This window comes from Ananas comosus, linkage group 11 (genome assembly GCF_001540865.1).
Source record: "Ananas comosus cultivar F153 linkage group 11, ASM154086v1, whole genome shotgun sequence".
NCBI classification, from domain to species: domain Eukaryota; kingdom Viridiplantae; phylum Streptophyta; class Magnoliopsida; order Poales; family Bromeliaceae; genus Ananas; species Ananas comosus.
In genome coordinates, this window is record NC_033631.1 from 12,712,305 (window position 1) to 12,736,132 (window position 23,828).

Consider the following 23,828-nt stretch of genomic DNA (forward strand, 5'->3'; position numbering starts at 1 on the left):
TAAATGTACATCTGAAAAGTGACTTTATATCTTATTACACAATGTTCATCCAAAGATCAATATTTGTATACTATTATCAATAAACTTTTTAATATTAAAAATTCAAAGGAGAGTTTAAATCCTTAGATAGATAGGTGTAAATTTTTCACCTCATTTTTGAACGTACAAATAAAATTTCTTTATCTAAATGAATATTATTTAACTTATTAAGAAATCCAAAATTCTCGTTTGTGAATGTACGTACTTTGCATTAATTGAACATACAGTACTCCGTATCAATTAATTCTGATGATTTATCATAAAATATCCTAGCATTAATTATAAAAGGAAAAATAATAAGCGGAGATAGATCATATTTAAATGTCGAAATAAATTATTAATGGGCATAAAATTTTCTATCATAATTGGAAGCTAAATATATAGTGAAAATATAGAATAGAATAGTTATTCGGTATTCAAATTAAATTTTTTAGAATATATAAATAAAATCATCTATTATCGTACCAAATTACGGATATCTAAGTATTTTTTAAAAGTAAAAAAGTCAAACTCTTATCTTCAAATTACTCAAAAAAAAAATTTTATACCGAATAAATTATTTCGACAATCGAACAAGCCTAAATTGGATATATCGAAACATACGAAAAAACCAAAATCAAATGCATGCGGTAATGAACGGAATAAGAGGTGCAGGGAACATTCAACCCACAAACATTAAGCTGCAACTGGAATTTCCTCTTTTTGATTACTGTATACCAAAGAAAAAGAGAGATGCTGAAATTAACATACTCCTCTCTTGCGTTCGTTGAGAGAGAGAGAGAGAGAGAGAGAGAGAGAGAGAGAGATTTAAACCATTGAGCCTTATATGAGAGCTACAAAAGACTCAAAAAGTTACCCATGGAATGATTGTGCCAATCTCCTCCACATTGCTTCCTTTTTTGGTGGTTGGTAGCTTCTTAAGGTTGATGATAGGAAGAGGGATTCATGCAAGGATCAAACCCAGCCATGTTGAAGATCTCTCTGGGAGAGAAGGCCCTCAAACCCAGGAAGTCCCTGGTCAACCCATCACCAACACCACCACCACCACCGCCACCAACTCCTCCTCCCTCCTCATTCCTGCTCCCATGGCTGCTTCTTAAGCTTCCCACACCATTAATGGCCCCTTGAGGAAGAGACCCATCAAGACAAGAACCCGAAGAGAGAGAAGAGACCATCATGTCGTGGAACACAGGACCACTCCCACCCACTTCATGACTTGAACTCAGGCCCAGCCCAAAGCCCCCATAATTAGCACTTGTACTGGTACTGCTTGTGTAGTGAGTAGTAGACGTGTGACCATTCTGTGGGGCTCTACTCATAGTTACACCCATCTGAGCTGCTTTTTGGAGCAGTGCAGTGGCTGACAAGTGAGGAGAAGCTGCTGTACTTAGAGACTGTTGGTGCTGGTTCTCATTTGGGTAGAGAGAGAAGGGCTTTTCAGAGTGGTTTAGAGAAGCCCATGATGGGATGATCTCTTTATAATGAGCTTTAGCCATTGTCAAATACTGTTGTTGTTGTTGTTGTTGGTCATGGTGCTTTTCTTCTATGTTGGAGAGCTGATCTTGATGATGGAGATCAAGATCACCATGGTTGCTATTTGTGGTGTGATCTTGCAGTGTGGAGAAGTCATGTGATAGTGTGGGCTGATGAGAGAAGAGGAGAGGAGGAGGAGGAGGAGGTGGAGGAGGAAGAGGGTGGTGATCAGTAACAGTGTTTGCTGTGATGGACTTTGCAGTCTCTTCAGCCAATGCATCACAGAAGGCTCTGTGGGTAATAAAGCTGTCCCTCCTGCAACATAAGACAACACAATGAAACAATAGTAGATAAGAGAATCACAATACAAATATAAATATAAATATATATATATATATATATTAATAATAATAATAAATTAGAGTATATATTAGACATTAATGGATGCCTTTTCTCTCAAAAAGCCCATGAAACTCCCAAAAAGATGTAAAAGAGAAATAGAAGGTCGACAGGAAAATAGAAAGGAAAGAGGAAACTGTTGTGTCTGCATTCTCATGATTAATTTCTTTCCATGTCTTAATGGTATATTTAGCTCTTTTTTACATCTCTCTCTCTCTCTCTCTCACACACACACACACACACGCGCACACAAACACACACACAGTTTTTTGGGTTCTTCAACTTTCCTACTATGTACCTTCATGACTAAAGGTCTAAATTCCCAAAGAAATGATTGTTCAACTAGTTTTTTCTATTTGTGCATGCTATGCTTCTTTCCATTAATTAATGCAAAAGCAAAGAACTTCATATATATACAATATATATATAATATATATACTTATATTATATATTATATTATATATATATATTATATTATATATATATATACTTTATTGCTGTAATTGGCGCAATCTAAAATTACATATAATGAGTAGAGTAGCTCCTCGATCATTAATTAGAAATAACAAAAGTGATCGATCAGTTGGAACTTAATTGGAATTGGTTATATAGATATGACCATATATATCATTAGTGAAATATTGATTTACCTCGAGAAGAGAGTGCCACAGTCACACTTGTACTCCCTAGTGCCACAAATCTTGCTATGGGCTTTCCAGTCAGATTGAACAGCATACTTCTTGGAGCACTTGTCACACTTCCACTTCTTCTCCCCATGCTTCCTGAAGAAGTGCTTCTTGATCCCAGTGAGGTCCCCAAGAGCCCTAGAGGGGTCATGGTGCACGCAGGACACTTCTGGGCATATGTACACCTTCTTCCTCACCTCCTTGTTGCTTGCCTTCTGCTTCAGCCTCCATGGCAAGTTGTGGCCCCTTCTGTGGAGCTGCAGGTTTTGATCTCTTTGGAACCCTTTGCTGCAGATCTCACACACAAACCTATTTGTTGCCATCAGAGTTTTTGGGGACAGTGCTATTACTTCTGCATCTGGGTCTATAGGTATTAAAAAAACCCAAGTAATTACAAAAAAATAAGAACATATTAAAGCCATCATCATAAAATAAATGAGAAGATTATGCAATAATACTGATCAGAACAACAAACATAATAAAGTAAGTAAATAAAAAGCAAACTTGACCTGGGTTTCCTGGGAGGCTTCTCTTCTTCTTAGCAGGATTTGGATTTGGATTTGGAGAGGCTAAAGAGGATTGATGGTTTGAGGAGAGGGGAGAAGCAGCAGATGCTGAGGTAGAAAGATTAGACATGCTCTCATCCACAGCTTGCTGGTGCTGAATTTCAAGCTCCTTCATTACCAAACTGCTTTTGACTGCGCTTTTGTTTTAACAAGTAATTAGAAGAAGCAGATAGGATTTGAGGCCACAGCAGTACCGAGGGGGACAAAAGAAACACTCAAGACAGATCTGATTTTCTTCTTCTTCTTCTTCTTCTTCTCCTAATTTTCTACTCAACTATCAGAAGGGACAGAAAGATATCAGAAGCACCAATTTATAGTAGCTAGGTTGCATCTGTGATGGGTCTCTCACAATTGTTAACAGTAAAAGAAAAAAAAAGGAAAAAAAAAGAGCAGAATAAATTGAGAAACACTGGTAGGTTGATGATAACATATCTTCAATATCTTCTATTGAGTTCCCTGCTCTCTATAGATGAGTGAAAAGGCAAAAGTTCCCAAGCATGAGAAGGACTCTAGTAGGAGAGAGAGAGAGAGAGAGAGAGAGAGAGAGAGAGAGAGAGAGAATATGGAACTACACCAAACCCTCTATAGCAGCTTATTAAAGAAAGAGTAAAAGAAAAGGTGGCTTTTAGTTCTCCATTGGTTTATATGCCTTCTTGCTTGCCAAAGACCAAAACCATGACCTTAAACAATATCTTTATCCAAGTGTCAGCTAGAGAAAGGAAAGCAAAAGCTGATCATAGAGATCCAATTGGCAACAAACCTCCTCCTATGTCTAAAAGAAGCTAATTTAAAGGAACCTTAATCAAAACTGATCATAAGAACTAGTACTACTGTTGCAAAGCACAAAAACCCAACAAAAATTGATTAAAAGTGAAAAGAGAGAAAGAAAAGAACGAAAATAGAGAGAGAGAGAGAGAGAGAGTATTGTGGATGAGAAGAAGCAATGAAGTGTACAAATGTCCACTCATTGAATACCCACACACACACACACACACTCTCTCTCTCTCTCTCTCTCTCTCTCTCTCTCTCTCTCTATCTCTCACTACACTGCTCTGACGTTTGCACTTTGTGTCTTTTCCTCTGATCTCTATCATACACAGAAATTCTTTTTTCCGCCCTTTCTATTAAACTCTATTTACCTCATGGGGGACCTCATTGTATCCAACATCAACTCATTAACTCTCTACAGTACTTATTATGTTCTCATGATTATGATTAATCCCCCAATCTCGACCGGAAATTTCTGTTATGTTATGCACTAATTTTAGAGTCAAGAGTTATCTCTCCAAGTTTTAAGGCACGTACACTCACATAAGAGATATATCGACCGTACAAACAAGTAAAGGCTAAATTTCACGTTATTATAAGTTCACATCATATAGAAATGCTATGAAATGTATATATATATATATATATATATATATATATATATATATATTTTACAATCCTCCATCCACATGTTCAGAAAATTTCTTTTAGCTTTGTTTTAATAGGTGAGAGAGATAGGTAGCACGTTACTCACTTCGTTTATTTTATTTAAAAATAAACTTAGCTAGAAATATGAATCAACTAGGATTCGAACTTGGATCTCAAGTACCAACCACCAAACCGTTTGTCACTTGCTTTAGGGACGGTCGGTTATATCTTATTTTTAGTTACTTAAAAAAATTATATCCTGTATTTGGGAGATAAAAATATAATCGTGTGTTTAGAATAAATATCATATTCAATTTTTAATTTATTTTTTTAGAATAAAATAAGTCATTTCGTATATAAAATATATTATTTCATTAGATCATGAAAATCAATACTTTTAAGAGTAAAATTAAAATTTTTAACTGTCAACTGCATAAGAAAATGTTTACGTGTATCCTTGGTATATCAGGAACTACGGTTTAAGAGAGTTACAGAATATTGCCACTGCATTAGTGTTCAATTAAGGCAAGTACAAGTGGAGTCCAAATCTGCTTAGTGTTCAATCTTCTGTACATTAAAGTTTTCAACGTAAATAGTCATATATATATATATATATATATATATATATATATATATATATATATATATATATATATATATATATATATATATATATATATATTTACATGCAAATAAAAATTCATTAATCAAATGCCGAATAAAGTACCATGTAATTGTATCTAATTAATTGGCCACACTCATAAACAGAAGTTATTTTAATAAACAGAAGTTAACAATGGTAAAGTTCAAGCAATTCTAAAACAAATTTAATCTATGAACAAAAGTAAAACTACTTTGTTTCTACGTTTTAGATGGGACTTTCTCATGTAGTATTCCTCATGAGAACTCTGGGGATGATGTTAGGACCCTGTGGGAGGGATGAAGACAAAAAAAATTTCCCAAGAGCATAGAAAGAGATCGACGACTCTTGCAGGTATCTAGTGAATAATATGGTTGGAGAGAAATAATATAATTTTTAGAAATAAATGATCGGATTCGATAGTTCTAGACAAAATCAACTGATTAGTCAATCATTGGAGGAGGTTTGTGGTTAATTGTCTCAGTCACGTAGCTAAGTTGATCTCTCCCAATAAATTAATATATGGATAGCATGCATGTTCTCTCAAAAAAGAAAAAAAAAATCCTCATCATTTAAAAACTAAAGCTACAGTTTCACTTTTGTGCTTACACTGTTATGAAGCTATATTCCTTTTATTGCAGTAACTTAATTGCTCTCCAAAAGGAGTAAAAGTTAAATGTTTTCCCTGTTTGGTGAAACCATGGATCGAGGTAATGGTAAATAAAAAACACCTCTCTTCTTTAGCTTTTTCACGATCTACATTGACATGATTGGCTCATTGATTAAACCCATCGCTAGGTGACATGCAATGTATACTCGCACCTTCTTTCAACAAACTAAATAATAATATGGGCAGGTGTCCACTATGCATTTCTTTTTTTTTAAAAAAAAATGTGTCATAAATAAATCCTGATACTTAATTTGCTTGTTTTACTTGGTCTTTGATTCCGGAGTTATTTAATGGTGTACGCTAGTATAGTATATCTATATATATATATACGTGTCTATGAAGCCGAATATATATATATATATATATAGTAGGGCTACTATACTTTTATGAGTATTAGACACTTCGTACTCATAAGTTGTTTTCGATGATGGGGTTTCCGAATCGACGATCCTCTCCATTAAATATGATCTAGAGTATTTGAAACTTCTAAAAAATAAATTTCGTAATTTTTTAAAATCTTAATAAAGTCAATCAAACGGGCATAAAATGAACGGTGAAAATCAAACGATGTACTAAAAATGGATGATCGGATCTTTCAATTTAAGATCGGAGTTATTGATCTTTATCTAGGTAGTGAATAGAATTTTCTATCAAAAATTCAACCTATTCCAATTCTTTTACACCGTTAAACTAGCAAGAATCCCATACCGGCCGTTAAAAATTGTCATTTTTGTGAGCTTTTGATCATAAGGTAAATGTTGTCGAAAAATTATGAAATTTGATTTCTAAAAATTTTAAATGCTCTCGATAATATTTAACGGTATGGATCGTCGATTCGGAAGCTCTATCATCGAAAACAACTTATGAGTACGAAGGCGATCGTACTCATAAGAGTATAGTAGCCAGACTCTCTCTATATATATATACCCATTGTATATTGTTGTATTATTGTGTTGATGATAGCGATCGATGTGGATTAACAAATCACAACTACGAAGGCGTATAATTTGTTCTCGATCAATACAAATGGTGTAATATTATTTTTTAATAACTTAAATTTTTTAAATAACCTATATTAGTTTATGCGTAAAAATTTAAGTTATTAAAAAGCAATATTTTATATTGAAAATGTAGAGAATCTATTAATATATATGAAGCATCATTTGGGAAATAATATGCAAGAGATTCCACAAATATTAAAAGAGTATGATGCACTTATACTTGGTTGAATGATTAGAGAAAGGGAGTAGATATAATGACATGCCAACAATCGGTAGTATTTTTTCCATTTTTTATGACAAAAATTATACAAATAGAGCCAAACATGGTTTTTGGACAAAACTTTTGAATGCTAAATAAGGAAAGTTAGAGAAGATCGTATCTGCAATGATACCAATTGCAGAAAAAAGGAAACCCATGCATTAAATCATTACTGCTTCAGAGAAATGGGAACAAATTAAAATTAATTATTTTGTAATAGTAAAAAAAAAAAAGAAAAAAAGAGTAAGAGTTAAACATGGAAAGAGGTAATTAGAAAAGCTGTCGAAACTAAAAGACAATGATGTAATACCATTGTATTTCCCTTCAAAGACCCACACGATTCATTAATCAATAAGAAGCTATATATTTGAACTTGTAATACAGTTTATTCAAAAATGAATAAATAGAAAAGCAAAATTGTAAGTTCAAAAGCTGAAGCAGATTAGCGGATCCATCTACTGAGATTAAAGAAATGAAAGTGGAGAGGATGTCGAAAAATTCGTATGTTGCAGCTTTTTGGAGTTATCATGTTCCCAATGGGTCCTGTGGACCTGTATTCTAACTTGGAAAATAATTAAAAAAAAGAAATGTTTGGAAAGAATAGTTTATACAAGGAGATGTTTGTCGATATCTACTTGTTTTTTTATGTTCAGGGATATGGACAGAAGTGAAGACATGAAATCCCAGCTCATCACAAGTTCATAAATCCCCCACATTCAAAATTTAAATCATTTTTTGATCCACTTATTCTCTCTCTCTCTCTCTCTCTCTCTCTCTCTCTCTTAATGGGTCTGTTTCCTGTGTCACCAACTAATCTCTATTGAAGTTTCCCAAGGGAAAATCCTGATCCACTTGATTTCACAGAGAGAGTATCCTTCAATAGGAAATTTTCTTATCCTATAATCATAGAAATTTAAATAACACAACAAGAATTTAAGTGTTCATTAGTACAGACCTGCTATTCTTCAAATTAGTAAATAATTTTCTCAATAAAGTTCAAAAGATTTGATAAAGATATATAATAAATCGTTAAAATATTTTGTTGTTAAAGAAAATAAATATTTCACGCCATTATGTGTCGGCATATATGTATTTTTTATAACCGGCACGTATTGGCACTGTCCGACAAGCACCATGTCGGCAAGTTTTCAGCACGACTCAGTGCCACGAAACTTAAATCAATGTAATAGACTATTAGAAATGAAAATTTCTTATTCTATGAAATATATTTTTAGATAACAGGCTATAGGAAATGATACAGTTAGCAGTACATTTTTTGTTTAATTTTGATATTCAGAATTTTTCTGCACACGCTCTTCGACTCACTATCCATCAAATGAAAAGATCAAATAACCACCTTCTCTTTTTTTGGCTGACAGTTGAATCACCGCAATTGGTGGAGATTGGTCTTCCATTTTAGATGGATGTCAAGATCAGGAGTGTACAGAAAAAAATGCACGTAAGGTTGCAGGAGATCTATGCCTGATTCGATCATCCTCATTCTATGAAGTTTTGAAATCGACTCCCAACTGAATAACTTTTAAGAGATTAGCAGAGATGTGAGCCAGGAGGATCTCAAGACCAAGCAGAAAAACACCAGACACAGAACTGCAGGAAATCTATGGCCGGATTGATCCCCACGGTAATATGAAAGCAACATAAGTTGGAAATTCAAAAATAAATATGAGGAGACCATATCATTTGCATATATAAAACAACAGTCTCCACTATAACAGCATTGGAACAATTGCTACAAGTTCAGAGATTTCAAGGTTAACAAGTTTCTACTTGCGAAAAAAGAGGGGGGAAAGTACTAAACACCCAGGAAGATCAATATAAGGGATTAAGGCATGGACATCTTTATGGTACAAAGAACAATTACCAATCAAAGAAGAGAAATGGTTCAATCATCACAGATTTTGAAAAAAGGGGGAAAAACTTAACAAAATAAACACCTTTAATACAAGGAAGGAAACACGATAAAGCGACTATAAAGGTATAGGAGTTAAGCATGTTAGCAAAGCAGCAGAGAGCTTACTCCCCTCCTGTTAGAGCGGAGCTAAGCCAATCTGAAGCTGAGGATTGGATCTCAGATTCCACATACAATTGCAGATGTATAGGAGTGACAGATATCTGCATATTATTGAACAGACAATTATTCAGATTACAAGGGAGAGAGAGAGAGAGAGAGAGAGAGAGAGAGAGAGAGAGAGAGAGACTCACAAAACCATTTTCCAGAGCCCTGAAGTCAAGATCCTCATCTAAATCTTCATGCCCCTTCTCCAGAAACTGCATTTAAAATAGAAAAGGTAGTTGAAGTTTCCACACTTGTATTTCTACTTTATGTATGAGAAAAAGGCTTCAGAATATGGAAATAAAGTTTGGGAAAATAGCCTAGTAGATTGGCACAGTCAACCAGTGGGCATATTCTTAAAAGAAGCAATGTCTATCATCTGCATGTATAGTGGGGTTTCTATAACTGCTGCTCTACATTGAAAAGCAGCAACCAAGCACTGCAGGAGAAAAGTTTTCGAAACTTCACAGCTTTTGTCAAGGCGAGAAGTTCCAACTTGAAGTCTCTACTTCTACTGCAATATGATTTGGAAAGCTCCTAGTGAAATTTTAGTGAAAAGCTATTAGTACTTCTTTGAACAACTTTACTCCATACAGCATCTCCAGAATCTCTAGCTATAATAAGCACTACAACTCTGCACTGCTCTTGCATCAGCTTCAGTACACAAAAATCACCTCTAGACGAAAGAGCTTCTTCACCACTTCTTGACTTTCCGGTTTTCCAGCTGGAGCAACTGATTCTACTTCGACGGTTTTTCTTTGAGCACTACTGCGACGAACAGCTGCCTGAAAAAAAAAAAAAGGGAGAGAAATTTAGAAAACTAAAGTGGTTGTGACAAAGCAACAAACATCGAATACAATCAAGAGCATCCACTATATATGGAATAGAAAGGTACTAACTGCTGCAGAGGCATCACGACCGAGTTGTGCAAGCTGAATACCAATGCTTTGATGCATAGCCATGAGTTGAGATGGACGTTTGTTTGCTGATATAGCTTGCCAGCTTGGAGCATATCTCCACTGGCTGTGTCTTGTCAGCTTGAAGCCCTGGCAAAAAAAAAAACAAAATAAGTAGATATTTATATCATCAAAGTTGAAATTTCAAATAGCAAAATAGTAAACGAATGAAGAGAAAGACCAAGAAAGCATGAAATCAGGGAAAGATTTTGGTAATCATCCTAATCAGTGGAAAATTGCAATAAGTCAAAGTAGCTGGTATTCAAGAAAGTAACAAAAGAGAAGCTAGCTGCACTAAAAAAAGGGAAAGAAAGTACTGATGAATAAACTGCACGAGAGGAGGGGGGGAAGGGAATTCCAGAGTAAGGACTAGGGAGCTAATGACTATTATACCTACTCTGGCAGTTTCAAGTTTGAATCTACCCTAGTCTGTTTGCACATTTAAACGGATGATAGATTACCTGTGTTCTTCTTACAAAGTTGTGCAACAATTATTTATGGCAGATTAAATAGAGACGATATATGCATTTGAATGATGAATCAAATTAGAAAAAAATGAGAGAAAAAAGGAACTGGATTGGCAAATTTATAGCATGAGCGCTCAAAAAGTCCCAATGAATCGTTGATAGAGAGAGAAAAATATGTTCTGGGCAGAATCCAAAATAAATCCCTTGAGGCTCGGAAGATGCATACCTTATTTGTGGAAGGTGAGCTGGGAATTCCAATGTTCAGCAAGCAGCTTTTAGGGAAAACTCCCTTCTCGATATCCTTAATGGCTGCATGTATCAAGGGTATGCAAACATTGACTGCATCAGTAAAATCGCTCTCTTGACTTTCATCCTGCTTCCTAATACATTTATGTAAAGTCCATCATGAAATTATATTAAGATCTGTAAACAAGAAAATAGAACAACAGCCTAGGAATTTTCATTTACCAATTCAAAGAGATTGCAATAGAAGGTATGCCACACAATAAAGCCTCTCTAGCACCAGCAACAGCACCAGAGTAGATCCTGCACAAAATGTCCATAACAGACGAGGAGAGCTTTAGTCCAAACATCCAGGAAAATGCAAGAAACTAAAGCATTTAAAATCATTTAAGAATGAAATATGCAGTGAATTTGAATGAAATGCCAAAAATTTGCAAAAGATCTTTACTATAGGATACTAAATTGGAGTGCAAACTATAGTAAATATTAACAGGGGTGCGGCCTATGTTAAAGCAACTCGCACCATAACAAAGTAAATTCTAGGCATTAATAGGGGACTAATTGATAGGAACAGGTTTGAAAGATGGTAGGAGTACGTACATCTGATGACCACAATTTGATCCCCTGCTAATTCCACTGATAACCTAAGTACCAAAGTAAACATTCTTGAATTATTATTATTATTTTTTTACAGTACTAAATTGATAGCGACATTTTAACAAAAACAGATGCCAAATGCATACCAGAGCTGGTTTGGTCGAAGAAAACAATGCTCCAGATAATGCTAAAGAAACACAATCAGCAGGAGTCCCTGTTGAACCAAAAATCTCAATGCGTCGTCAAAATATTTAAAGCTTTAATTTTCGCATAAGAGATCTTAGAAAGTGTGTTTGGTCGAGAAACAAATTCTTTGGGAACAACTTCCTATTTTTCATTATTATTATTTTTTACCTAAGTTATTTCACTATCCCAAATAACAAAGAATAAAAGTAATTTTCCCATTTAAAGTTTGATTCCAGCCTATGGAGTCAACTATGATGATGACAGTGACAATTATAACACTAATGATTACATAGATAGCTAGGATAAAGAGAGGGATAACACGACTACAGGATTTGGCTAAGATATAAGTTTCTAACTCAGTCAGAGAATAATCTGATTAGACCAGCTAATATTGTAAGCTATTTTGGTGTATGTAAGAAAATATTGGGTTTTCTACAGAAAATTGCTACAAATTGTTCTGAAACTATTAATGTGATAAATTTACAAATAATCACTAACTAATAGAAGCACAGAAGATTGACCAAAAAAAAAAAAAAAAAAAACCTAAATAAGATAACCAAACTGGATCTTACCGGATACCTCGAAAGCACTAGCACCAGTAATTTCTACAGAGGTTGCAGCAAGGGTCTCTCGAACTGTAACCGAATGCCCAGAGGTGGATTTGTCCCTTCAAATCGAAAGCTATTCAAATGAGAAATAACCAAAAAAAAGCAGAGTAACATTATTATCACGACCATTAACATCACTGCTGAATCAGATCGCAGAGTACCAATTAAATCCCAAACAATGAGTGAGAAGAGAAGGAGAAGGGAATCTAAAAGGGGGGGGAGAGAGAGAGAGAGAGAGAGAGCCCACGATTCGGGAGCACAGACGCTGACTCGGCACAGCTCGCCGCGGACGAGGCCGTCGACGAGAGAGGTGAGCCCCGGGGATCGAATCCCCTCGGCGTTGGTGACGAGAACGATGGGCTTCTCTGATCCATCCGCGGCGGCGTCGGGCTCAGCGGCGCCGGAGGACGAGGAGGTGGCCGCCGCCGCCGCCGCCGCCGCCGCCGCCGCCGCCGCATCCCCCTCCTCCACTGGCTTCGCATCGCCGTGTACGGCGCCACCGCCGCCCCTCCTTGCGGCGAGGACGCTCTGGATATTGGCGACGAGGGAAGAGGGCAAAGGGTCGGTCGCCGTCGTCGTTTCCGTCTCCTCGGGGTTCATCGCCATTGGAGAGAGAGAGAGGGGGACGCGAAGAGAGAGAAAGAGAGCGCGTAGGGGGGGAGAGAGAGAGATGGATCGATTGGTGCAGAGGGGAAGTAACTGTTGTGCTTTACGTGTAGTTATTATAAGCTTTATGATATATATATATTTTTTTTCTTTTGCTGAAAGAAATTACTAGTTACTGCTGTCTTAATTAGAGCAACGCGCTTGGGCATTGCTAATTAAACTTGTCACTAAAAGTTGGTCGTACCATCCAACTATCAATTTTTATCCTTTTTAATATATTAAAATTTTAATAAGAATTGTGCAAATCGTAGCAAGCATGGGCTGTAAATAAGGGTGGCAATCCGGCTCGTTGTTCACGAGTCAACTCGTTTTCAGCTCGAAATGAGTTCAATATCGAATCGCTCATTTAGTAAACAAGTCGAATATAAGCTGAATTTTTCAGCTTATTTAATAATCGAGCCAAACACAAGCTGGATTAGTCTCTGTTTATATATGTCTATATAACAGATCGATATATATATATATATATATATATATATAGTTGAGCTATGATACTTTTACAAGTATCACCATTATAGTGCTATTAGGTTTTAAGCCATTAGATCTACTTTTTGATTATTAATAGCCTTTGGATTACTTACCACCACCTACCACCATCATCTCAACCTCACATCTCTCCTTCCAAGAACTAAAAACACACAAGTATCACCCCCATGATATTTTTACAAGTATTCTAGCCCTACTATATATATATATATATATATATATATATATAATTTGATTTTCAGTAAAAAAAATAAAAAACCGAGCTCAATTATAAAAGGACTCATTCATATATAAAATTTCAATCATTAGATGAAAATCTAATGGATAAGATTTTATAAATTTATGTTTTATATATGTACAATTTAATTCATTTAACTTATTATTTGCTGGCCACCGCGTGTTCAGATCGTTTATTAATAAGCCGAATACGAATTAAATTTTTTGCTCGATATTTTAGCAATCAAGCTTGTGTAGCTTGCACGTGTTCAGTTTGCTGATGTCCCTAACCGTTCCTTTTAGTTGTAAACCTATCATGTCTCTACGTACTTGTCCGGATACAAATGATTATGGAATTGTGATGTCTCTACAATCCAAGTAGAGTTGTAGCTCTATGATTTGATTATCTAAAATCTAGTTTTATTTAATTAGATTTTATTACTATTTTAATATAAAACCCAAACAGGCTTTTAAACTCTATAGACGAAGATTATAATTCTTGGATTAACGATTGTAATCCGACAATCTCTTTGGAAATTTCACTTAGCATTTTTCATACTAATAATTCTGTTTACATCTTAGATGATTTGTAAACTGTTTTTTTTTTTTTTTTAGAGAGAGATAGCACGCTACCCGCTTCGTTTATTTCATTTAGAAATAAACTTAGCTGGAAATGTGAATCAACTAGGATTCGAACTTGGATCTCGGGTACCAACTACCAAACCCTTTGCTATTTGCTCTAGAGACGGTTAGTGATGATTTATAAACTGTTACTAATAATGTCTGAGAGCCAGCCAGCTAAGGAGCCGGCAAGAGGAGACGTCTAAGAGTTAAAAATTCGATTAGAATCGATCTAGGACGACACCATATTATTTCATACTAATTAGATTTTCCACACAAATATAATAGATTTGATTATGCTTAAGAGGTCTTCGTGTCCGCTACAAATAAAATGCAGAATAATAATTTTTTAGGAGAAAATATAATAAAATGATTGTGGTTGATAGGTTTAGTAAAATTTGGTGAAACTAACTGGTACTACATATTCATACAGGAAAACTCTTTACAAAATCGCTTTCCAAATGCTTGGTAGTTATATATATGAATGAACAGCTAATTTTAACTGCTAGATAAGTGAAGTGCACAATGCAAACTGTTCGAATCGTCGCACTCTTTTTAAAGTGTTGCTGCTGGAGTAACTAAAAAAAAATGGCGAAGTAGAATAGAGTGATCATCAGGATCTTTAAAGTGATCCATAATTTATGTACAGAAATTTTTTTGCTCGCCAAATGATTTGACGTAAAACTCTTTATCAAAATTTGTGTTAGTTTTAAATATGAATCAAAGGCTAAATTCAAATTCTAATGAAATTAATTAAAGACCTTTACGGAAAATAGAGATAGTGACTTTAGAACGTTAAGCAATACAAGGAAAGCTTGTGATACCAATTTAAAAGTATGTTGTATTGCGATGTATATTTCTGAAGTTTATCATTTATTAAATTCATGAATTTGTTATCCATTCTCACCTTTCAAAAACAAAGTGGCCCCACACTTTCCCTACTGTCGGAAAGAGAAATTATTGCTTGGAATTGGTTCACCACAATCTGCCGGAGATTTGCGCGGCGATCCATCATTCATTCTGGCCTTTATTGAATTCACCATCACCCAATAATTTTTCATCATCTAAAATAACCGACCGTACTTACTTAACGTTATTGACCAATAATTTGATGATTTATATCTCAGATTTTAAGTTTAAATTCTAGTCACTTCATACTTTAAATTGAATTTATTTTTAAAAAATATAAAAAAAAGAAGGTATGTTTCTATATAAATGGTGAACTTTGAAAGGAAGTGACGGAATAAAGGATAAATTATTGGGAGGTCAATGGCTAAACTGATGGACCGAGTTTATGCAATAATTTCTAACATTAGGACGTGCGTTCATCTTCCATCTTCACGGACTCAAAAGCATGACCAGCCACTAATGTGACCAATCAAACCCCGCCCCAAAAAAAAAGAGAAAGAAAAAAGACAAATCCATTATCTATTATTTATTAACCTATATGAATGCTCAATGATGCAAGTTTTTCTCCACCCTCACTAACCTTTTTTTAAAATTAATCTTTATCATGGCTTTTCCCCCTCCCCTTCTCTCTATTCAATGACATATAATCAATGTGTTTTTAATTTATACGTTACTGAGTTTTTCCTCTTCAATATAAGTTCTTTCTTCTCCCTCAAACAATTATTAATATGCAAAATTAAAAGAGGAGAGGTTAGTTTTGATTTCATAATTGATGTGGCAGTTCTAACCATTTCATGCTCAAAAGGGTGCAAAATCATGCAAACTTCTATAAGATTTTCATCGCCATCGTCGTCATGATTGCAACATTATCATCTCCATCTTCATACGACTTTTGTAGATTTTTTTCTTTAAATGGTAATTCTAGACATTATCAATTTCAATGGTTATATTGGTTAGTTCAATTCATACATTTCCCTACCCAAAAAATAAAACACACTTGAATTTTTATTTTCCAAACTCCTTTCTTCATCCTCTTTAATATTTTTTATTTTTTTTTCTATTATTTATCCGCCGCATCGCGCTGGTTACTACACTAGTTAGAATAGTATTTGGTCAAAGCTCTTTTAAAGTGTTCATAACTAATACGAGTGGTGCCCCTCTTTTGTAAATAAAGACCTCGGCCCACAAATACTGCTCAAGTAGCAGTAGGCATGGTCCAATTTTGAGGCCCGCTCAATCATCTCACAGGAGGCCCATTGGTGAGCCACTTTAGGTTGCGGAGAACTGGGACCTAGGCCCATCTTTATGTTAAATATAAAATTATAAACACCGTTCTCTCACAGCTTAAGATTTTAGAATGCAACGATTGTTTAATATGATATGGTATCATAGCAGGAGGTTCTGAATTTGAATCATGCTGGTTCATATTTAATTCAAGTCCAGGTCATAAAAATGTATTAGCTCTTACAAGTTTAACATTTAGATCTACCAATTCTTTCGGACACGATTGTATAAGATCAACATGTTATAAAAATAATTGGCTTTGAGAAATATTTCGTGTTTCCCTCATTCTACATACCATTTCTCTCTAGTTTGGACTTTGGAGTGTGGGTGGGTGGTAGAGGTAGAGCTTACGAGCAATTAGTAAGAAAATAAAAGTAGTATTTTTCACTTCAACAACCACACGTGACTTTGCAGTCCAATGAGCCGTTGAGTATTTATTTCAACTGGCCCCTACATATCTTTTATCAGACCCTCGAAAGCTACAACGCATATTGGAATTTAACTCTTTATAGACGTACGTTTAGTCCCTTCCAAATAACAAGGCTATGCTCCTCATCCTTAAAAAATCTGCAGCTTTAATTGATTTGGCCTATGCATTGTATTCAGATGAGAAAGAGAGAGAGCATGCATCTATTGTCCATATTCCGAGCGTTTCATACAACGTCGACAAGCATATGTTAACTCATCAAATTAATGCCAGTTGTAAGAGGCACACAGTGAATTGAATTCACGGCCACATGAAGCAACAAAAGAAGCAAGTATAGGGAACTCACCATGTGATATTCTTCTCTTAGGCCTTCAACTCTGCAGCCCACATTAGATGTACTTCCCAATCAGTCCATATATATATATATATTATATATATGTATATATATATGTATATCATCTTAGAGAGAGAGAGAGAGAATATGAGAGAGAATATGAGAGAGATTCTCAAGGAACCCAATGTGGCTGAATGCCAGGGTTCATAGAAAGGCCATCACCCGAAACTGCCAACGAAGATGACCCCAAGATTACATCGAAGAAATCCCCTGGACCGATAGATTCTTGAAGAAGATCAGATACACAAGGCTGAGCTCGGAAATAGGCACTGACGTGAGCATTCGGATCGATCTCATTTGATGCCGAAAGCAATGGAACAGTGCATTTTTCGATCTCGATCGGTTGATCGTACCCATCCACAAGCTTCACATCAGCACACTTGGTTTCTGTTAACAGTGTATTGATGGTGTTTTCGCTGCAGAAGTTAAGAGTGCTGTAGTCCTTTACATTTTGGCGATCACAGTCGAGAAGATTGAACTGTTGAGGATTTGAAGGCCACAAGGAACCATATAGATGAGCTCGTGTTATTGAAGGTGCAATTGTTGTCTCGACAGCGTAGCCGGCCATGCATTGGCCATCATATCCTCTTGTCGTTGCTACGCCATCAGGAATGTAGTAACTATCTGATACACAAATACTTTGTTATTTATTTTTGTTTTCTTTGTAGTAGATTTGCGTAAGGTTTTACTGCTGAAAATTTCATCACCTGGAGAAGGAATAAGGTTGAGACCATCCACAGCATGAGAGATGAGCTTTTTCTTTATTGTTGAGTTCCAAAAGTTCTTCACCTCATTATCTGTTCTCCCTGGGAGGTGCTTGGCTATCTGCGCCCATCTGTAAAGAGAAAAAAGTTTTGTAAAGACACATCAGATGTTAGTGAATATACATTCACCACTTAGATAATGAGATGAAGCTAGTGCCTGTTTCCTAGCAGTTTGTGGAGTTCAACTATAAGGGTTTCTTCTTGGTGCGAGAAGCTTCCTCTTTTCAAGTCTGGCCTGAGGTAATTGATCCATCTCAACCTGCAACTTTTCCCACATCTTTGCAGGCCTGTACTCATGACAAAGTGACTGAGACAAACACCCTCTCTACATCATTATAACTTTAGATAGAGGCAGTATATCCAACAATACAGACATAAAGGCAACAAAACACGTACACCTTTTATCTCCAACAAACAACGGAGAAAAAGAGAGGACAGGTTAAACTTTGAAGTTGTTTCTAATTCTATATATATGTATATTGAAAAAGTAGTGTGTAGTTAAGGTGAGAGGGGGTTGCACCAGCTAGCCTTGGAACAGAGCTCCAGCAACCATGGCCATAGGTGGAAATGTACTTTCTGAGCTTCTCATCCTCCTCAGGAGACCACAGGCCCCTCCTAACCTTTTGTTTGTTGCAGCATGAGTGATGGCCCATTTGTTAGTTGGTGCTTCTCTCCTACCACACAAGCCAACCATAACCTGCAGAAGCAGGTTCTCAATTATCAGTGTGGGTGGGGGGGGAGGAGGGAGAAAGAGAGCTGCAACCCACCAGTGGAAAAGTGCACATCAGCTATATGAGTACCCTGATGGTTGAGTAATGCTGAAGGTGGCACTAGCATGACTAAGGCCTCTTGTAGGGGGCTACAGGGCATTCTAGTAATTTCATGTCCATTTTGGGACTATATCCTCCAATACCATAATAACATTGTTGAGTTTATTTGGGGAAGTTTCATAAGGTACCCTTGATCAGTAGCATGCTATTTTAGCATGGAGGTGGAAGTGGATAACTAGTTTTAGCTCTACCCCAAGCTAAGTGCTTTATGATAAACCGCTGGTTATGTCCACAATAAACATACTGCTCTGATTTATGTTTACATTGCCTACCACCAGTTATACATGCATCTTTGATCAAATAATTATGCACAATATGCATTGAATTAATTCATATGACAGTTAAACTAACAGTCTAAGATCTAGTTATTGTCTTTCTATACTTGGCAACTAAAGCAATTTGATAAAAATATAAGAGTATTCCACCTTGATCCATATGACTTAGCCCAGTATACAGTACTCTTATATTTAGAAAACACAAAGTTCTTAGGTACCTACTTGTCATTACATTTAATATCATGCATTTGCCCACATATATTATTTTTACACTCACATATGATCTCTTCATGATTTATCTCTCTTTCCTTTTGGATCGAGGTTCCTATGCATCTCTAATATATATGAACTTGTTAACTATAAACATTTTAATTTTATGAGTTATGCATGAATACCATAAAAAACTAATTACTGTACATGCTTTCACGTGGGGAGAGGGGGGAGAGAGAGAAGATCACAAGTTTACTTCACAGAGCCTAAGGCTCTATCACTCTGAACCCCAGCCATGTGATACTAGTGCATGGCTCATGCAAAGGGAAGAAACAAGACAACCAAGTACGTTGCATGAGATCTCGCTAAGTGGCGTGGCTATTACGGGCCGCATACAATGTCATGTTGCTGCCTTCAATGCGACGCCTATAAATAGCAAGCAACCCACCAGGCTCACCTCGCCCTAGGAGGGAAAGGGACAGAACAATTCTTCCCTTCCTCTCTTCCCCCGCCATCATCTGATGTGGAGGCCTTAACTGTCAAAACTCTCAAACCCTTTCCGACCCCTTATTTGTCCCTTTCGTTGTTGTGACTTCCTTAAGGGCTGATTTTTGTTTAGGATAACAAAAATAAAAAGAAAAGGAAGACTGGGTGTTGCTTTCCTTCATTTCTTGTATTGGAAGGAAATTTTATGCAGTCCCAAACATGAAATCACCAAACCCTTGTTCCGAATTTCCTTGGTTATGATTTAATTTGATGGTTGATCTCGACCATGAGATTTTACGTCTTCCTTTTCTTCACTTTTTTTCTTCAAATGTTGATGTTGGAAACACGAATGAACCTAAGAATCAACTCCAGCTCAAGCAAATTCACTAGAAATTATTAGTCTAGAGTAACCTCAAAATTCTGAAACAACTTCTAGAATTAAGGTTTCAGGATTTCAACCTAAACTGCAAATGTCCTTGATTTGCAGTTCAGATATTTTTGCTTTCTGTAAGTAGAGCATAAGTACTGCAAAATGCCTTTATCTTCATTTCTCTGTAAAGCACTGCAGAAGTCCTATTAAGTATTTATCCCGCAGCATACAATGCTTCGTTCAAATTCAGCATGAAGACTACTGATTACAGAATAAGAAAATAATCACAGAATAAAGCCATAAAGCACGCAGCAGTAAATTACACTGCAAAAGACCACCAGCAAGTTCTTTTATCATTAGGAAACACCAAAATATGTCACCCTATCTGGTTTATTTGATGTAACTATTTTGCTCGTTGAGCTTATTTTCATGACAAGAAGAAGTATACTTGGCTATAACAGTCTGAACTTATGATCTGTCTTGTATTATGTAGGCTTTGCTTAGTTGACGCTCTATGTCTATTTTCCTTGGAACTTAACTACTAATCACATCAAGATACATCATCAGAAGCTGTAAAATCCTTTCATTACATATAATGCATCATGCTACTAGTCATATCCTTTGAATGGCTCATGCTACCGAGAATTTGAATTCCATTTTCAGGGTTCAAGAGCAGAGAAACCATTGGATTGCATCAGTGCTACTTTATTCAGCATCAGATACTGATTCTTAGAATAGTTTTTGTTTCTTTTGAAACTTCAGGGGAAATCTAGACTAGATTAATGGATAATGTAGGAGTCTTTAAACAACTGTAAGAGGTAGACAAATTTGAGTCTTTCTCCAGTGGTGATGCTGTTGAGTTATAATTTTAGTAAACCACTGCGAAATTGCAGTTAAAAGAGCTCAACTGCAGTGATCTAATGAATATGACAACGTGCTTTGAGTAGCTGCCGTGTTTAATTGTAGGGAAACAAGGATATATGGCATGCTACTGCAAGAATATATGGTGTAGAAAAACAAGAAGATGGGATTCTTTTGTAGCTGCCCAACTAGGCAGTTTCTTTCTCTTCAAGGGAAAATGCAATTACAAGAAGCTCACTCTGTTCAAAAGAGAGCTTAATTCCTCATTGTCCTTAAATCTTCGTCTCTTTTGTTTACTCTCCAAGGGCTATGTTCTCCTTCTCATATTTCTACAGTATTTTTATAACTTTTGGGAGGTTGGGATCTTCTTGCTATCGGTTGTACACTGATGAGGAAGAAAGAAAAAGCAAAGACAAATCCCCACATATCTTCTATGTAGCCATGCAGCTATGAAAAGTCAGAAGTTCAACAAACTGGTTGTGATCCCATGTTTGCCCGAGCAAAATCCTTGTGGAAAGTTTACTCCAGCGGTCCAACCACTTGAGCGCGACACATGAACTTCCAAAGTTTCTAATACAGGCATTGCCTTGTAGTGTTTACATTGATTGGAGGACATTATGTGTTTGAAACAATCAACAGTGAGACCCACAGCATTGAGAACCGAATCAGAGTCATTTTAGCGAACATACAATGGACCTTCGAAATACTACATGCATTGACCGTCCAAGCACACAAAATAATTGACTAAATTGTCAGAATAGTGAGCTGAGCCTGAGTATCTACAAATTGCAGTATATCACCATTAAAACATGAACAGAATTTGCATTTATTATTAGATGTTTCAGAAAGCATCACACCTTTCAATCCAATTGCAGCCAACTAGAACCAAATCGGTGCAACGAGAGCACTAAGTATCCATTCACAAACAGGGGAGCCCCAAGGGACTAGTAAAACTAACATAACAACTTAACATGAAGAAGTTCACTAACAATGAAACAATCTCCACGAAAAGCGAGGAGGCCGATATAGGCTAACTCTCTCTCTTGTAAACCCTAATATTCAGTAATTTCTTTTTGAAATGACCAAATCCCCAAAAATGGAAGTCATTTTCACAGATTTCCTCACCGAACAGGATTACAAAGGGCCAAAATTTCAGCAATAAGAAAACACATTATACTGCAAAAGAATCAAAGCAAACAAAATGTTCGAGGGGACCAAATGCGTGAGGTTTTATAGCAGTTCTACTATGTTTATGCACCAAACAAACTAAGAAACAACAAATCAGGTCGAATAACTGTTTGAATTCGTACACTGAATTCGCAGACCGCTGTTCCAATTGAATGCTTCAATTCGATTCCAAAGAGGAGGAGGAGATGGAGACGGAGGAGGAGCTCCACTTGCTCCGACCAGCATGAGAGAACGAGAATGGTGATACCAATCAAGGAAGAGGACGACGAAGGGCGACATAGTTAGGGTTTGGATTGGGGGTGAGCGTCGGAGAGGAAGAAGAAGAACTGAAGAAGGCCTTGGCGCGGAGGAGACGAACACTAATTTGACGATTTCTAACTAAAAGTCGGTGACGATATTAATAAATCAGCCGGATTTAGCGGAATGCAGTGTCTTCAACTAAGTCGGCAATTCCGAAATTGAAGACATTGCCGTTGTCAGAACTCGGTGGTGTGAGAGTCCAAAATTGCCGGATTTAAGCTGAAGTTCACGGAATTCAGTTTTGGAAGCCATTATGCTCTATTAACTCTGCTTAACATTTTATGTGATTTGTAAAAGAAGCTGCAGCATATCAGCCTCCTACGGAATGAAGCTCGATAATTCGATCACAATCTGTCAAAAAGAAAGCACTTCAAATATCAAAGGATTCAAAAGGAACAATTAAGTTCCAATTTTTTTTTTTTTTTTTTTTTGGGAGAAATTATTCCACATATAGAGGGGAGATTAATAAGGTAGAACAGTTATGTATGAATTGAGAGGGGGGCCAGTGGCTGCAATAAACATTCCTCCTCCATTGCACAGGCTTTTCGCTGGTAAATTTCACCGAAATTTGTATGGTGGTTTTAGCTATAACAGTGGCAGTGGTAAGCTTATATTGAATGTGGTGGAAATAAGCTTTACTTTCAAGGAGACAAGAATCTCTGCAAAGTAAAGGCAACAAATACTAACTGCAGGAATTTGTACTTGTGTAAGTACAAAACTAACATTGTTGTTACTTGTGTTTCACGCAGGACGTCTTAATTTATGCCTTTGATTGTGATGATGGGGCGATTGCAGCTCGTATTCCTCCTTTCTTCGATACATGCCATCGCAACGAAACGGACCTGGCGGCCTTGCCGACTTTTGCATGCAGGTGGGCATGACATGCAGCTGGAGGCATCCCATGAGAGTGATGGCATTAGACCTCCCTGCTCGTGGCCTGGTCGGAATCATCTCTTCCTCAATAGGACACCTCACCTTCCTTCGTAGGATCGATCACCTTCACAGGAATTAATGGACTTTTACGTTCAAATACCTTCCATCCACTGTCGGCCGCCGGCACCGATTGCAGATCCTCAGCCTGACAGACAACTTACTCCAACAACTTACTCCATGATGTGATCCCTACAAACTTCAGCTTTTGCTCTCACCTCACGCATTTTACTCCTTGGCAGCAACCATTTACATCGGTAAATACCCGACAGCCTAGGTTCCTGGTCGATCCTTTATGTTCTGGCTCTTGACAATGACAGCTTCACGCGAA

The 23,828-nt window shown here is 36.5% G+C and overlaps 3 protein-coding genes across 6 annotated transcripts; all 3 read right to left on the minus strand.

Annotated features, from left to right (window-relative positions):
• On the minus strand, positions 715–4,109 carry LOC109717281 (protein indeterminate-domain 2-like). Its single transcript, XM_020242959.1, has 3 exons — positions 3,107–4,109; positions 2,562–2,961; positions 715–1,827 (listed from the first exon to the last, which is right to left on the minus strand). Exons 1-3 carry the CDS (start codon positions 3,276–3,278, stop codon positions 957–959), a joined length of 1,443 nt encoding a protein of 480 aa, XP_020098548.1. The 5' UTR covers positions 3,279–4,109; the 3' UTR covers positions 715–956.
• LOC109717282 (5'-nucleotidase SurE-like) lies at positions 8,850–12,979 on the minus strand. 2 transcript variants are annotated; one of them, XM_020242961.1, is made up of 11 exons: positions 12,737–12,979; positions 12,528–12,706; positions 12,245–12,339; positions 11,633–11,700; positions 11,490–11,533; positions 11,115–11,192; positions 10,873–11,026; positions 10,123–10,269; positions 9,898–10,008; positions 9,373–9,438; positions 8,850–9,282 (listed from the first exon to the last, which is right to left on the minus strand). In XM_020242961.1, exons 1-11 carry the CDS (start codon positions 12,884–12,886, stop codon positions 9,184–9,186), a joined length of 1,191 nt encoding a protein of 396 aa, XP_020098550.1. In that variant the 5' UTR covers positions 12,887–12,979; the 3' UTR covers positions 8,850–9,183. The 2 variants fall into 2 exon arrangements, with proteins under 2 accessions (XP_020098550.1, XP_020098549.1); XM_020242960.1 differs by having other exon boundaries at positions 12,528–12,979.
• Positions 17,119–22,618, minus strand: LOC109716915 (myb-related protein 330-like). 3 transcript variants are annotated; one of them, XM_020242530.1, is made up of 5 exons: positions 22,390–22,523; positions 18,568–18,744; positions 18,205–18,334; positions 17,991–18,118; positions 17,119–17,907 (listed from the first exon to the last, which is right to left on the minus strand). In XM_020242530.1, the coding sequence occupies exons 2-5, from the start codon at positions 18,698–18,700 to the stop codon at positions 17,396–17,398; spliced, it is 903 nt and encodes a 300-aa protein (XP_020098119.1). In that variant the 5' UTR covers positions 18,701–18,744; positions 22,390–22,523; the 3' UTR covers positions 17,119–17,395. The 3 variants fall into 3 exon arrangements, with proteins under 3 accessions (XP_020098119.1, XP_020098118.1, XP_020098120.1); XM_020242529.1 differs by lacking the exon at positions 18,568–18,744 and having other exon boundaries at positions 22,390–22,618; XM_020242531.1 differs by lacking the exon at positions 22,390–22,523 and having other exon boundaries at positions 18,205–18,354; positions 18,568–18,682.